This window comes from Globicephala melas, chromosome 11 (assembly GCF_963455315.2).
Source record: "Globicephala melas chromosome 11, mGloMel1.2, whole genome shotgun sequence".
Taxonomy (NCBI): domain Eukaryota; kingdom Metazoa; phylum Chordata; class Mammalia; order Artiodactyla; family Delphinidae; genus Globicephala; species Globicephala melas.
Window position 1 is genome coordinate 67,714,764 of NC_083324.2, and position 15,864 is coordinate 67,730,627.

At 38.4% G+C, this 15,864-nt stretch overlaps 1 protein-coding gene across 2 annotated transcripts in view; it reads left to right on the forward strand.

The window, feature by feature from the left end:
* DNAH8 (dynein axonemal heavy chain 8) overlaps positions 1 to 15,864 on the forward strand; it is a 310,370-nt gene that overhangs the window by 70,511 nt on the left and 223,995 nt on the right. For both annotated transcript variants that reach the window (XM_030870835.2, XM_060307337.1), the window contains 8 exons: positions 531 to 606; positions 1,566 to 1,761; positions 3,522 to 3,718; positions 4,699 to 4,825; positions 5,657 to 5,892; positions 7,854 to 7,958; positions 12,451 to 12,564; positions 15,234 to 15,296. In XM_030870835.2, coding sequence (XP_030726695.2) covers positions 531 to 606; positions 1,566 to 1,761; positions 3,522 to 3,718; positions 4,699 to 4,825; positions 5,657 to 5,892; positions 7,854 to 7,958; positions 12,451 to 12,564; positions 15,234 to 15,296 — 1,114 coding nt within the window. The remainder of the gene's footprint in view (positions 1 to 530; positions 607 to 1,565; positions 1,762 to 3,521; positions 3,719 to 4,698; positions 4,826 to 5,656; positions 5,893 to 7,853; positions 7,959 to 12,450; positions 12,565 to 15,233; positions 15,297 to 15,864) is intronic.

A 15,864-nucleotide genomic window follows, 5' to 3' on the forward strand; every position in this document is an offset into this window, starting at 1 on the left:
ATAACCAAAGTAATTTGCAGTGCTGGTATGTGTCATTCATTAATTGCACTCATGTGTCTGTGTGTGTGTCTGTACTTCTGTCTGAGCATAACTGATATTGTTTACAAAGGCAGTTTTGGGAAGGTTTTGACTAGAAACCTCCTGTTTAATCTTGTACACACACAAAAATAAAGTATATGAAGGCATACGCTTTTTGTTGGTGATTTTCAGCATCTGTTCTGGGGCTGGGAAAAGGAGTGCTTTTAGTAAACATTACTAGGTGGTACTTTGCTGAGAGAAAGCAACGTTAAAATACTAGAAAATGGGTAGGAGACAAGTTTTTCACTTCAAAGAATATTAAATCATTCAGTGTTCTTAATTTATGAACTAGTTCATGAAATTTGTGGTTCCATTGTAAATAACGTTCTCTTCATTAATTCAGTATTTTGAAAATTGTCTTTATTTTTTTAGGATTGAAACTTGCAGCATAACCAAGCTATTTATGAAATTTTAGGTTAAGGTTTATAAGCTAAATGTCCATCTTATTACAGCCCTTATGGACGAAAGCGGTCAGAAGATGTTATTTCCCTTCTAAAATCTGAAGTACATCTTGTGATTCCTAATGTGGTAAGTATTATTAAATATTCAAGTTAATACAGTGATATTTTGGTAATGTATTTAAGAAGTATAGCATTAGAACTGAACTTTTATTTAATCTCTTGGTCCTCTGTGCTTTTTGACTTCACCTCCGTATTTAACAAAAATCAAAGTGTATCATTTATATCTGTTGTAAAACTTACTTCTGCAGAGCTCATGGTGTATTAAAGGTTGGTGTAAGAGTTAAGTATCTGTTGGGCCATCAGTTAGCAAGTACCCTACAAACCATCTTGGTTTTTCTTACTTCAGACATTAAATTATCTAAATAAGGCCATCTCAGAAGTCCAAATCCCTATACTGAACACCCAACTGTAAGACAACCCATGGCAGAATAGAAACAAAGAAAGAGAGAGCCTGTGCCCTGAATTCATGGGTCCCTTGTGCCTTCTTAGGGCACTTTCCTCTACCACCCCTCCGGCTGCTTATTGACATCTGGAACACCAAGCCTTACAGGATGACTGAGGTGCATTCTGTGACAAGCCAAGGGTTAAGGCCAGGCAGGAACAATCTATGGCTCACCTGACACCACATCTACACAGTCTGGCCTCCTGGAGGACAGCTTCTTTGCTTATTTGGTGCATTTCAAAGAACTGAGGTCAAAATCTTGGCAGTATAGTTTCTTCAGTTACTCTGCTTCATGGACATCCAACACCTGCCCACAGTGTTTGGCTGCAGCCAGCCACCCTCCCAGGGAAAGGATGACAAGTACTATGTTTGACCTTTCTGCCTGCAGGAATTGGTAGAATAGGAAAGCTTGAAGATCGGTAAAGTCTGCAGCCTACCTTCCTCCACCATCCCTCTCCTCGAAGCAGCCTTCCACTGGGCCAGCGGAGGCTCTCCCTGCTCAGTGGGGAACAGGTGTGGTGAGAATCAGAGGGATGGATTTTTATGTGTTGGCAGCACCAGGAACTTATTTCTTCTTTCCACAGGTAATGGTTCCCAGTTTGGATGACATTCAACAAGCCATTAACCGTATGATCCAATTAACCCTGGAGGTCAGCAGAGGAGTGGCTCACTGGGGGCAACAGCAGACCCGTCCCATGAAGACTGTCATTAGCAGCCCCTCCCATACCGCTACTGACGGGACCCATCCGAGCACAGGAAAGCAGTTGAAGAAGGAAGACAGTAAGAATGTTAAAACAAATCTTAGATGAATAGAGTCTTAGAACTATAACAGTTAGTAAATGGTCTTTCTGATTCTTCCTGGGTATGACAGCCTATAGATATTTTTACACTCATATTTATATGTGTATTGGTTAAATTTTACATTAAAAAAAAACTAGTGTTCTCCATCTTCCATCTTAAACATAGCATGCAGACATTTCAGATTTTGATCATGGGTGAACAAGTATATTTATCACTGTTCTACTACCGTAGTCTCAGATTCAAAGTTAAAAATGAAAATAAACCTTAGAACTAATTCTATTTTCAGCGTTGTATTTGATCTGATAAACTTAGTTTGCTAGAACATAGTGCTTAGAAAATCTGGGTCATGTGTTCTTTGTACATTGAAATATATATAAGCTATTCCCTTAAATAATTATTAGTGTGATATGACACTGACCCAAAATTCCATAGACATTTTTGGATACTTTCTTGTATAGAAAGCCAAATTCTTTTTTTCTTTTTTGCTGTTCTGCCACATTAACATTTTTATTTATTTATTTTTGACAAAAATTATATATATACATGATGTTCTGATATATGTATACCTTTGTGAAGTGGTTACCACAAAGTAAATAACATATTCATCACCTCCCATAGTTAACCATTTTTTGTGTGTGTGGTGAGAACACTTGAGATCTACTCTCTTAGCACATTTCAAGTATACATTATTATTAACTGTAATCACCATACTACACATTATGTTTCCAGAATTTAGTCATCATATTAGTGAAAGTTTGTACCCTTTGATCAACATCTCCGCTTTTCTTCCACACCACCCCAAGTATCATTTATAGATACTTCAGCTAACTGTTGCCATGCAGGAATACCAGGTTAAACTGTTGCCATGCAGGAATACCTGCAATCTGGAAATTTTCATGAAATCTCATGATTTTTTTTTTTTTTTTTTGCGGTACCCGGGCCTCTCACTGTTGTGGCCTCTCCCGTTGCGGAGCACAGGCTCCGGATGCGCAGGCTCAGCGGCCATGGCTCACGGGCCCAGCCGCTCTGCGGCATGTGGGATCTTCCCGGACCAGGGCACGAACCCGTGTCCCCTGCATTGGCAGGCGGACTCTCAACCACTGCGCCACCAGGGAAGCCCTCATGATTTTTTAATTGTTAACAACTGCTTTAAAAAAGTAAGGAACTGTTTGGGCCAAACAAAAGTATCCGTATGGTCTCTGCTTGATGGAGAAAACTTGGGAGTTTCAGTCAAGGCTGTGACATGACTAGGTTTCAGCAAGAGATGTTTATCGTGGTGGTTGTGTGATCTTTATATACCAGATGCTGAGTTGAAGACAAGCATATGTTGTCTCATTTAATCCTCACAAGTATTTCCATGAAGATTAAATAATTGGCTTAAGGTCATTTGGGTAGTAAACGTAGTGGCTCTCCTTTACCCACAAGCCTGTTCTGTAGGGTAGCAATTTCAACTCTTCTGATCTTTCCTTGGAGGACGTTTTGTTTTGGGGGGAGTGGTTCTTTAAAGTGGGGAAACTGAATAACAGTTTCCCCACTTTAAAGAAACCTAGACCTCAAAATCTGACACAGTAGTTTAATAAGAATAAGTGAAGCTAGCGAGAGAATAGCTGTTAATTACTTGGAACAGGATGGGGGGGTCTTTAAGAAAATAAAGTTTAAAAAGTCTATAAATATTACAATTGATAGTATTTAAAGTTGAATATAGGAGTTATCTATAGGATAAAAATGTCTGTTTTCAGAATCTTTTGAAGAAATTATCCCCACACGGAAGCTGAAGAATTTTTATCTAGGTGTGGCAGAGCACAAAGATGTTTCCAAGCTGGTCCTCCTCCTTTCTTCCTCTGTGAATTCTCTCAGAAAGGTGGCTCATGAGGCCCTGCAGGACTTTGAAAAGTTCAAGACACTCTGGACAGAGGACCGAGACGTGAAAGTGAAGGTATGTTTCTGCTACTTGTGATGCAGTTTGGTTTTTTTTTAACACCTTTATTGGAGTATAATTGCACTACAATGTTGTGTTAGTTTCTGCTGTATAACAAAGTGAATCAGCTATATGTATACATATATCCCCATATCCCCTCCCTATTGCATCTCCCTCCCACCCTCCCTAATCCCACCCCTCTAGGTGGTCACAAAGCACCAAACTGAACTCCCTGTGCTATGCAGCTGCTTCCCACTAGCTATCTATTTTACATTTGGTAGTGTATATATGTCCATGCCACCCGCTCACTTCGTCCCAGCTTACCCTTCCCCCTCCCCGTGTCCTCAAGTCTGTTCTCTATGTCTCTGTCTTTATTCCTGTCCTGCCCCTAGGTTCATCAGAAGTTTTTTTTTTTTAGATTCCATATATATGTGTTAGCATATGGTATTTGTTTTTCTCTTTCTGACTTACTTCACTCTGTATTGTTTATCTCTAACTCCTGTGGGAGGACCAAGAAAACATCAGTGATAATGATGAGAACTCAAGAGCAGAGGCCGAGAACCTGTAAATGCCACACACCTAACACATCATGTCTTGCATAATTCTCACATTGACACTGGGGCAGTTGATAATAATGAGGTTCAGTCAGATTTTGTTTAATTTGGTTAAACAGTTGAGTACTAATTATGTTCCAGACATGCCCAGAGGTCGGGTATTCAAGGGTGTGTCCAACTTACGTAGGCTCAGCTGTATATTTGGTTGGAGACTCAAGGAAACTTTAGAACTCTGAATAACCATTCAGAAATGTAAAATTCCCTCACATAGCTTCCTCTTTCAGTGCTAACTGTTCATCCCTTTCTCTACTGAGCCACTGGCCTGATAGCACATACAAGAGGAAAAATATATAAGCAGATGCAGTTTTCTAATTCAACTATTAGAGGCGTAAGATTTACATTGTCAAAAAGCCGAAGAAAATGTTGATTCTTTCCTTGCTACAGGAGTTTTTGGCTAACAACCCCTCTCTGACTGAAATCAGATCCGAAATTCTACACTATGCTACTTTTGAGCAGGAGATTGATGAGTTGAAGCCTGTTATAGTTGTAGGAGCACTTGAATTGCATACAGGTATTTTATAAATATTATGTAAAGTGTCTGTATTTTCACATGAAATGTTACTTCATTTAGAAAGCAGTTATTAAGCTACCTTGGTACAATATTATATATATTAAGTATTTCTGGACCAGCCATATTGTTCATATATATGCTATATATATTATATATTATCATATATTATGTATATATAATATTATACCAAAGTGACTTAATGTACTTGATACTAAATTGGCACTCAAACAACTAAAACTACAGGGGGAACTACAGGTTACTGCGAGGAGGGGATTGTGTACATGGGATAAGAGTCAAACAGTTTGAGGTCGCCTGAGAAGTTAGTCCAATTGGGGTTAGAGTATCAGAGGATTATGAGACAACCACTTAATGTCTGAAATCAAAAGCCCAAGCTGACTCTACTGCTAACTGTAGTGAGGGAGAGCTGTATTAGACAGGCACAGTGTTCTCAACAGTGTAGGCTGCTGGTCTCATATAGGGGTTACCTAGAGGAAATTGGGGAAATGAACGAAGGCTTCTAATGGGATGGCCAGAAACAGAGCAAGGCTCATATTGGTTAGTGCTAGAACTAATTTCCAAAATTCTTCTCCATAGACTTGTGTCCTTCTCATGAATGGCTTAATATACTCCACCAGGATAGGAATTAAGTCTTCAGAATCCTTACAGAACATTTAATTCAGATGAACTACAGACTAACTACATTTCAAGTGCTCAGTGTGGCTAGTGGTCATCAAATGGACAGTGCAGTTATAGATGCTCAGATTACACATAAAATGAATTGTTTCAGAATGTCAGTTGTATTTTATTTTGACCTTTTCTTGTCTTCACCAGAGCCAATGAAATTGGCCTTATCAGTTGAGGCTAAGGCATGGAAGTTGCTACTCTGTCGATATTTGAATGAAGAATACAAAAAGAAAATGTCAGACATGATAGCATTTATCAATGAATACTTGAAAAAGTTATCTAGACCTATTCGTGATTTAGATGATGTCAGGTTTGCAATGGAAGCCTTGTCTTGTATCCGTGATAATGAAATTCAAATGGACATGACTTTGGGACCAATTGAAGTAAGAAATGATTGCATTTTTCTTTCTTGAAATGGTATTTTTTTTAAAAAATAGAGAAACACTAAAAAGTAGATTTCTTCATCTATTTTATTGCACAGTCTGCCTATTTTTCCTCTCTGATGTTGATGTCCTTGGAGGGACTGACAATTATCAACAGTGAACAGTATACGAAGGAATGTTAATATATTCATAATGCTGTGCTGGTCTAGACAGGGTTCATTTTTTTAAGCTGGCGCTTACATTTTACAGAAAAGAATGGTTGTATTCTCTCACTTCAGTCCTGACATGTTAGGCAAGTTCCCCAAATATCTTTGGCTTTTCTTAGAAACCAGTTATGTGTCTCACCTATGACCAGCGGCATACCATGGACAGATGGTGGGAGTGGTCCACTGAGGCTCAATAGTAAATTGTTGGAATTTATATCAACAAGAGATGTTTTTAGGGAAGAGTACTGTTTTAGTTCCTATTGCTCCTATAACAAATTACCGTCAACTTAATGGCTTAAAACAAATTGTTTTATAGTTGTAGAGGTCAGAAGTATGAAAATGGGTCTTATGGGGCTAAAATCAACTTGTCAGCAGGGGCTCTAGGGAAGAATCCTTTCCTTGCTTTGTCCAGCTTCTAGAGGCTGCTTGCATTCCTTGGTAGCTCCTGGCTCCCTTCCAGCAGTGCCATCACTCCTACCCCTGCTGCTGTCATCACATCTCTAACTCTGAATCTCCTGCCTCCCTCTTTCCCTTAAATGGACCTCTGTGATTACATTGGGCCCACATGGCTAATACAGGATAATCTCCCCATCTCAAATATTTTTACTAATCACATCTGCAAAGTCCCTTTTGCCACATAAGGTGACATATTCACAGATTCTGGAGATTAGGGTGTGGATAACATTGGGGAGGCTGTTATTCTGTCTCTCACAAGTACTTATGACTAATGTTTAGAATTTCTGGCTCATGGTGATAATAAAAATCAGACTCAGTTCATTTTATTACTGTTTTTTAAATTCTCTGTGGACAATGCACTCCCTTATTGCCTGCAAACCTGGGGAATTGGCACTCCCCCTGCCTCCTTTTGGTACCCAGTGTTCACGACTGAGCATTGCTTTCTTGAACCCATTTAGAGTTTATACACTTTGGGAGCTAATGAAATTCATACCTTTACTACTTCTTTAAATCTTAGTATTTGGGTATTTTGAATGCTGACCACTCGCTTCTCAAGATTTAACAAATTATCATATCATTTTTTCCTGACTGCCGAAGCTTAGTTTTTCAGCATAAGTTCTTTGGTAAAGCCAGTTGCCAGCTCATCACTTTAAAAAATTTAGGCAAAGTTGGTATATAACATTATACAGATTTCAGGTGTACAACATTGTAATTCAATATTTGTATGCACTATAAAGTGATCACCACTGTAAGTCTTGTCACCATCTATCACCATACAGTTGATCCCCTTCACCCATTTCACCGTCCTCCAATCTCCTTCCTCTCTAGTTACCCACCAATCTGTTCTCTGTATCTATGAATTTGTTTTTGTTTTGTTTGTTCGTTAGTTTCTGTTCTTCAGAATATCTCCCACATCGTCATTTCATTCCATTCCTTATATAGCCAACCCATATCTTAATAGCGTATGAGAAAACATTTTGCACGGTGTTGTCACAAGATCAAGGAGGAGAGAGGCAGAAAATTATTCCAGGGAGTTTTTCCTAGGATAGTATCTCAAAGCGATTTGCCTACTCTCCACCAGAATCACCTTGGTGCTTATTAAATTCAGATTTCAGGGCCTGGGATCTAGAGTCAATATCTGATGTAAGTGATAATCTAAAGGACCTTTTTATACACATTTAATTTTGGGACCCATTCTTCTAGTCTTTGAAGACATAGGAATGTGTCTTTAGAAGACATCTAAGTCATTTGGCAGTTATATTCCTTGTGATGTTTCTGAACTCTACCCCCACCCCACAGGAAGCCTATGCTATTTTAAACAGATTTGAAGTTGAAGTAACCAAAGAAGAATCAGAAGCAGTTGATACCTTGAGATATTCTTTCAACAAATTGCAGAGTAAAGCTGTAAGTACAAATTTAATTCTTACTTTTTTTTTTTATTGCTGTGTTGGGTCTTAGTTACGGTACACTGGCTCTTTACTGTGGCACATGCGCTTCTCTCTAGTTGTGGCGTGCGTGTGGGTTTTCTCTTCTCTAGTTGTGGCATGTGGGCTCCAGAGCACGTGAGCTCTGTAGTTTGCGGCATGCAGGCTCTCTTGCTGAGGCGGGTGAGCTGAGTAGTTGTGGTGTGTGGACTTGGTTGCCCTGCAGCATGTGGGATCTTAGTTCCCTGACCAGGGATCGAACCCGCGTCCCCTGCATTGGAAGGCGGTTCTTTACCACTGGACCACCAGGGAAGTCCCAATTCTTACTTTTTTATTAAGTCACTATCTCCAGAAAAAAATACATTTCAAACCTTTAAAAAGCTCAATATATATTATCTTAAAAGCTTTATTGAGATATAATCCACGTACTGTAACATTTACCATTTCAAAGTATACAATTCTGTGATTGTTAATATATGCACAGAGTTGCATGACAACCATCATTATCTAATTTTAGAATATTTTCTTCACCCCCAAAGCAACCCCATACCCATTAGTAATCACTCCTCATTTTCCTCCTTACCCCAGCCCCTGGCAACCACTACTTTTTTGTCTCTATGGATTTGCCTTTTCTGGACACTTAATACAGATAGAATCATATAATATGTAGTCTCTTGTGACTGGCTTCTTTCACTTACAGTAATGTTGTCAAGGTTTATCCATATTGTCTCACGTACCAGTACTTCATTTTCCTAATGTCCAATAATTCCTAGCATCTTTACATGTACTTACTGGCCATTTGTATATCTTCTTTGAAGAAAGGTGAATTTAAATCCTTTCCTTGTTTTTTAAATTGGGTTGTCTCTTTGAGTTGTAAGAGTTCTTTATATATTCTGGATGTAAGTCCCTTAATCAAAGGATTTGCAAACATTTTCTCTCATTTGTTGGGTTTTTTCACTTTCTTGATGGTGTCCTTTGAAGTACAAAAATTTTAAATTTTGATAAAGTCCAATTTGTCTACTTTTTCTTTCGTTGTTTGTGTTTTGGTATTGTATGTAGGAAACCATTGCCTAATCCAGGGTCATGAAGAGTCACTACTGTGTTTTCTTATGAGAGTTTTATAATTTTACCCTTGCATTTAGGTCTTTGATACATTTTGAGTTAATTTTTGTATATGGTGTGAGTTAGGGGTCCAACATCATGTAAAAGCATGTGGATATCCTGATGTCTCAGTGCCGTTTGTTGTAAAGACTATCCTTTCACCAATGAATTGTCTTGGCACCCTGGAGAAAATCAATTAACCATAAATGTAAGGGTTTATATCTGGACTCTCAATTCTATTCTGTTGATCCATATGTCTACTTCTATGCCAGTCTTGATTATAGTAGCTCTGTACTAAGGTTAAAAAAATTGTGGTAAAATACACATAACCTAAAATTTACCATCTTAATCATTTTTAAGTGTGGAGTTCAGTAGTGTTAAGTGTGTTCCCATTGTTGTGCATCCAATCTCCAGAACTTTTTCATATTGCAAAACTGAATCTACCCATTAAACAACAATTCCCCATTTCACCCTTTCCTCAGTTCCTGGAAACTACCATTCTACTTTGTCTTTATGAATTTGACTACTTCAGTTTCCTCATATAAGTGAAATCCTACAATATTTTTCTTTATGTAACTGACTTATTTCAGTTAGCATAATGTCCTCAAGATTCATCCATGTTGTAGCATATGTCAGAATTTCCTTCCTTTACAATGCTGAATAATATTCCCTCATATGCAGCATATACCACATTTTGTTTATTCATTCATCCATCAATGGGCACTTGTGTTTCTCCCACCTTTTGGCTGTTGTGAATAATGCTACTATGGACATGGGTGTACAGGTATCTCTTTGAGACCTGCTTTCAGTTCTTTTGGATACACCCAGGAATAGAATTGATGGATCATATAGTAATTCTATTTTCAGTTTTTTAGAACTGCCGTACTGTGTTTCATAGCAGCTGCACCATTTTACATTCCCAGCAACAGTGCACAAGGGTTCCAATTTCTCCACATGCTCACCAACACTTGTTATTTTCTGTGTCCTTGATAGTAGGCATCCTAATGGGTGAGGTGGTATCTCATTGTGGTTTTGATTTGCATTTCCCGGATGAAAAGTGATGTTGAGCATCTTTTCATATGCTTGTTGGCCATTTGTATGTCTTGCCTAGTTTTTTTGTGGTGCACGGACCTCTCACCACTGTGGCCTCTCCCGCTGTGGAGCACAGACTCCGGACGCGCAGGCCCAGCGGCCATGGCTCACAGGCCCAGCCGCTCTGCGGCACGTGGGATCCCCCCGGACCAGGGCACGAACCCGTGTCCCCTGCATCGGCAGGCAGATTCCCAACCACTGTGCCACCAGGGAAGCCCTCTTGCCTAGTTTTAAGTTGGGTTGTTTGTTGTTGGGTGGTGGAAGTTCTTTATATATTCTGGATATTAACTTCTTATCAGACATATGATTAGCAAATATTTTCTCCCATTCTATAGGGTGCCTGTTTACTCTGTTGATTGTGTCTTTATAATCCTTTTTATTTCTGTAAAGTAAGTAGTGATGTCCCTTCTTTCTCTCCTAATTTTAGTAATTTGAGTCCTTTCTCCTTTATTCTAGGTTAGACTAGGTAAAGTTTTGTCACTTCTGTTGCTCTTTTCAAGGAAGAAACTTTTAGTTTGTTGATTTTCTCTATTGTTTTTTATTCTCTATATCATTTATTTGTGCTCTTTTTAAATTATTTTCTTCCTTTTGCTTGCTTTGGGTTTAGTTTGTTCTTCTTTGTCTAGTTTGTTAAGGTGGATGGTTAGGTTACTGATTTGAGGTCTTTTTCTTTCAATGTTGGCGTTTATAGCTATAAATCTCTCTCTAAACATTTTTGAAGTTGGTAAATATTTAGCCATTAAAAGTGAACCCCAAGGGGCTTCCCTGGTGGCGCAGTGGTTGAGAGTCCGCCTGCCGGTGCAGGGGACACGGGTTCGTGCCCCGGTCCGGGAAGATCCCACGTGCCGCGGAGCGGCTGGGCCCGTGAGCCATGGCCGCTGAGCCTGCGCGTCCGGAGCCTGTGCTCCGCAACGGGAGAGGCCACAACAGTGAGAGGCCCGCCTACCGCAAAAAAAAAAAAAAAAAGTGAACCCCAAGGGAGGGTCCAGATTCTTTAATTATACTAAAAAATTTTATTGAATATTAATTAATTAATATTGGCTTAAAATTTCCTGTTTATGGAAAGATTTGTCACTGAGATTGAAGCAAGGCACAGTAGCAAGGACACAGAGCTGAATTTGGGGTCATGACGTGTGATTCTGGCTCTGCCACCAGCCAGTTGGGTGGTCTTATGCAAGTTAATAACCTTTGTTTCTCAGTTTCTTCATGTGGCCCTTTAGGAATATTTTAGAAGCTTTTAAAAATGCAGTTATGAGGCTTGAGATGATGTACATAAAATACTTTTTCAATGCTTATTTCTATTTAAGTTCAATATTGACTAATCACTTAATTTGAAAAGTGCTTGCTGGTTAGTCTAGACAGTGAGTCTTAGCAAGGAAATGGGGAGCCCTCTGTTGAGATTTAGTGAAGCCCAGTTTTCTATTATTGTTCAATTTAACAGATTCACTTGGGTTTTTCTGCCATTTCTCTGTTAGTGTTAAACCTACTGACCCAGTCTTTACTACAGTCACCATTAAGCTTAAAGCAGTATATGTGCCAACCCAGAAAGATGCTATTGTTGAGAGCAGTTAAGAGCAAGAGCCCTGGAACCACACTGCTAGGTTTTGAATCTTGACCTTGTCTCATACTGGTGCTAGGACGTTGAGGAAGTTAGTCTCTGTGGGCCTCGGTTTTCTCACTTGTAAAATGGGTATAATATTAGTATTTACCACGCAGGATGGTTGTGAGCACTAAATGAGTTAACATATGTAAAGAGCCTGGCAGAGAGAAAACATGAGTTAAGTGCTAACTATTATGAATGCAGGTTTAAGCAGAAGCTTTGAAGACGATTGTGGAAGACATATTTGCTATTTTTTTAAACCAAGAGTAATATCATTTTCTTAGAGGAAACTGCTCCAATTATTGGAACCATGTGAACCTACTAGAAATTGTTAATCCCAGACTGTGGCCTCGTCCCAGAGACAGCATGTGACTCAGACTGGGCCCACGGTAGTAACTGTTTCCTTGGCCTGAACTGGGTCAGCCAGAAAATGTTTTCCTACATGCAGTTAGATAGCTTTGCCTCTTGGGTCATGAACTAGAATGATCTGAGTCTCTTGATGGTCCATTTGGATTGTTTATTTCTGTGTTTGTTTTTTTTTTTTTAACAAATAACATTGCAGAGACATCCTTGTTCGTACAGTACATCTGTGAGATAACAAACTTGCTGGAGCAAAATTGTAGTTTTCATTTAAATACATTACTTTCACTCTCACATTGAATATTCTTTTTTATTCCAGGTTTCTGTACAAGATGAACTAGTTCATCTGCAGGTAAAGTTTAAAAGTAGTCTACTTGAATCCGTGGAAGTTTTTCGTGAGGATGTAATGAATTTTGCAGAAGCATATGAGACGGTAATTTAAGTGTTGCCTGCTGTGTGTTAAGATGTTTGGTGGTATGTTTATATGAGGTCAAAGTAATGAACCCTGAGAAATACACTGTGATTTGTACATTGTATGTAAGAGGCTATCTTTGCATATTTGCAGCTATTAAAAAGGGGGGATAGCTCGTCCTTTAAGCATGTTTCATGTAGAAGGAGAGAAGATTTAACTGCTAAAAGGAGCAACAACTTTGGAAATTGTGGAAGGAACAAAGTCTGCTTTTGTCCTTTCTCAAGACCAGAATACTCATAATTAAAATGTAATACAGTTGTTGGAAGGCTGTAAGAAACTATAAATGCCTTAATGCCAGGGTTATGCAACTGATTTTTTTCCCACTAACTCTTAGAGAACCAATAGGGTCACTGAACATAAAAAATAAATGTCATCCTTGGTCAGTCCCACAGACTATTCAATCTGGTATAATGACTGATTAATGGTCGACCTCTTTGAAGTTAAACTCAGCAGTTGGATATAGTCCCCTAAAATATTCTACTTTCTTTTAGTGGTCACAGTCGATCTGACATCATAAGATAATTTAAGCCCTTGGCGCTACTTTTTTAACATTTTTTTAACATCTTTATTGGAGTATAATTGCTTTACAATGGTGTGTTAGTTTCTGCTTTATAACAAAGTGAATCAGTTATACATATACATATGTTCCCATATCTCTTCCCTCTTGCATCTCCCTCCCTCCCACCCTCCCTATCCCACACCTCTAGGTGGTCACAAACCACCGAGCTGATCTCCCTGTGCTATGCGGCTGCTTCCCACTAGCTATCTGTTTTACATTTGGTAGTGTATATATGTCCATGCCACTCGCTTACTTTGTCATAGCTTACCCTTCCCCTCCTCGTATCCTCAAGTCCATTTGCTAGTAGGTCTGTGTCTTTATTCCCGTCTTACCCCTAGGTTCTTCAAGACCTTTTTTTTTTTCCTTAGATTCCATATATATGTGTTAGCATACGGTATTTGTTTTTCTCTTTCTGATTTACTTCACTCTGTATGACAGACTGTAGGTCCATCCACCTCACTACAAATAACTTAATTTCGTTTCTTTTTATGGCTGAGTAATATTCCATTGTATATATGTGCCACATCTTCTTTATCCATTCATCCGATGATGGACACTTAGGTTGCTTCCATGTCCTGGCTATTGTAAATAGAGCTGCAATGAACATTTCGGTACATGACCCTTTTTGAATTATGGTTTTCTCAGGGTATATGCCCAGTAGTGGGATTGCTGGGTCGTATGGTAATTCTATTTTTAGTTTTGTAAGGAACCTCCATACTGTTGTCCATAGTGGCTGTATCAATCTACATTCCCGCCAACAGTGCAAGAGTGTTCCCTTTTCTCCACATCCTCTTCAGCATTTATTGTTTCTAGATTTTTTGAAGATGGCCATTCTGACTGGTGTGAGATGATATCTCATTGTAGTTTTGATTTGCATTTCTCTAATGATTAATGATGTTGAGCATCCTTTCATGTGTTTGTTGGCAATCTGTATATCTTCTTTGGAGAAATGTCTGTTTAGGTCTTCTGTCCATTTTTGGATTGGGTTGTTTGTTTTTTTGTTATTGAGCTGCATGAGCTGCTTGTAAATTTTGGAGATTAATCCTTTGTCAGTTGCTTCATTAGCAAATATTTTCTCCCATTCTGAGGGTTGTCTTTTGGTCTTGTTTATGGTTTCCTTTGCTGTGCAAAAGCTTTTAAGTTTCATTAGGTCCCATTTGTTTATTTTTGTTTTTATTTCCATTTCTCTAGGAGGTGGGTCAAAAAGGATCTTGCCGTGATTGATGTCATAGAGTGTTCTGCCTATGTTTTCCTCTAAGAGTTTGATAGTGTCTGGCCTTACATTAGGTCTTTAATCCATTTTGAGTTTATTTTTGTGTATGGTGTTAGGGAGTGTTCTAATTTCATACTTTTATATAACACTTCTTTTTAATGTGTACTAAACATCTCTTTTAGGTTTGATTAGTCAACATTTTATTGCTCTATTATTCTATTACACTGGCAGTCTTGCATATTATTTAGCATATCCATAATATTCATGATTGTACAGACCATTTGGGATCTTTTTTGCAACTGTTTTCTGGCTCATGGCCACCAGAGACCGCCTTCTGCTTCTTCCAAGTATTCAACCTTATGTGTGTCTCTGTTTCCATATTGGGCTGGACTATTCTTGAAAGAAGGTTGTTCTCAGAGCCCTATCTCAGTTATTCTAATGCACAGCCACAGCATCCTCATTTATAATGATAAATGAAATGAAACAGAGCTCTTGTGTTACGAACTTCATATAGGATGTAATTTAATCACATTTTTTATTAGCTGTGTCAAGGTCCTTTAAAAAATGAATGGAAGTTACAGTGATGCAAATATACTAAAATTGAGTGTTATCATAGTCTGTGAATATAATTAAAACAGTTGAATTGTACATTTTAAATGAGTTGATTGTATAATATGTGAATTATATCTCAATAAAACTGTCGCAAAAAATAAATGAAAACTTCATGTACAGGACAAAATTAGATCATATAAATTAAAAATCATGGTTTTTGTTTAAAAGGAGATAATAGATAAACCTAATAAATAGATAAATACATGTGATTAGGAATTAAAATGCAGATTATATTATTCATTACAGGAAGGACCCATGGTTCCAAATATACCACCCCAAGAAGCTAGCGACAGGTTACAGATATTTCAGGTAAAACTACATTTTTTAGGTTACATTTACATTCCCTGCATTTATACTTAGGTGGCTTCCACAGTCATCCCACCAGGAAATATAGAGCTGTTGTCCAAAAACCAGTGTTTTCTTTACTAGGAATACCCAAGTTTTGCAGCAAATCTAGCCATATGAAGGCTTTCTGTAATTTATGCTTTAGTTTTGCCACATACTGGGTAGGTATTTCTAAATATTCCTTTACCTATGTTGGAGGTTACTTCATATCTCTTGATGATTGGGTTTTTCACCCCAAACCAAATAAATGGAGTAGTCAGTAACCTTGTTTTTGTTGCTTTATATGTAGGTTCCATGGATGATTCAGGTTGGTTCCATGCACACTTTTGCCAGGAAGGTTCAATCAGTTTGGATGGAACCTCTTAAACTGCAGGTTCTCCTGAGATTGGTAGGGGTAGTTCAGGCTTTTTCCATCATAACCAACTGGAATTTTTCATATGCCATCTAATTTTCAAGTATCTCCCTTGATTTGAGTGTTTTAAAATAGGAAAGCCATACCCTGATAAGAAAAGTGTTTCTTCAGGATCATTGG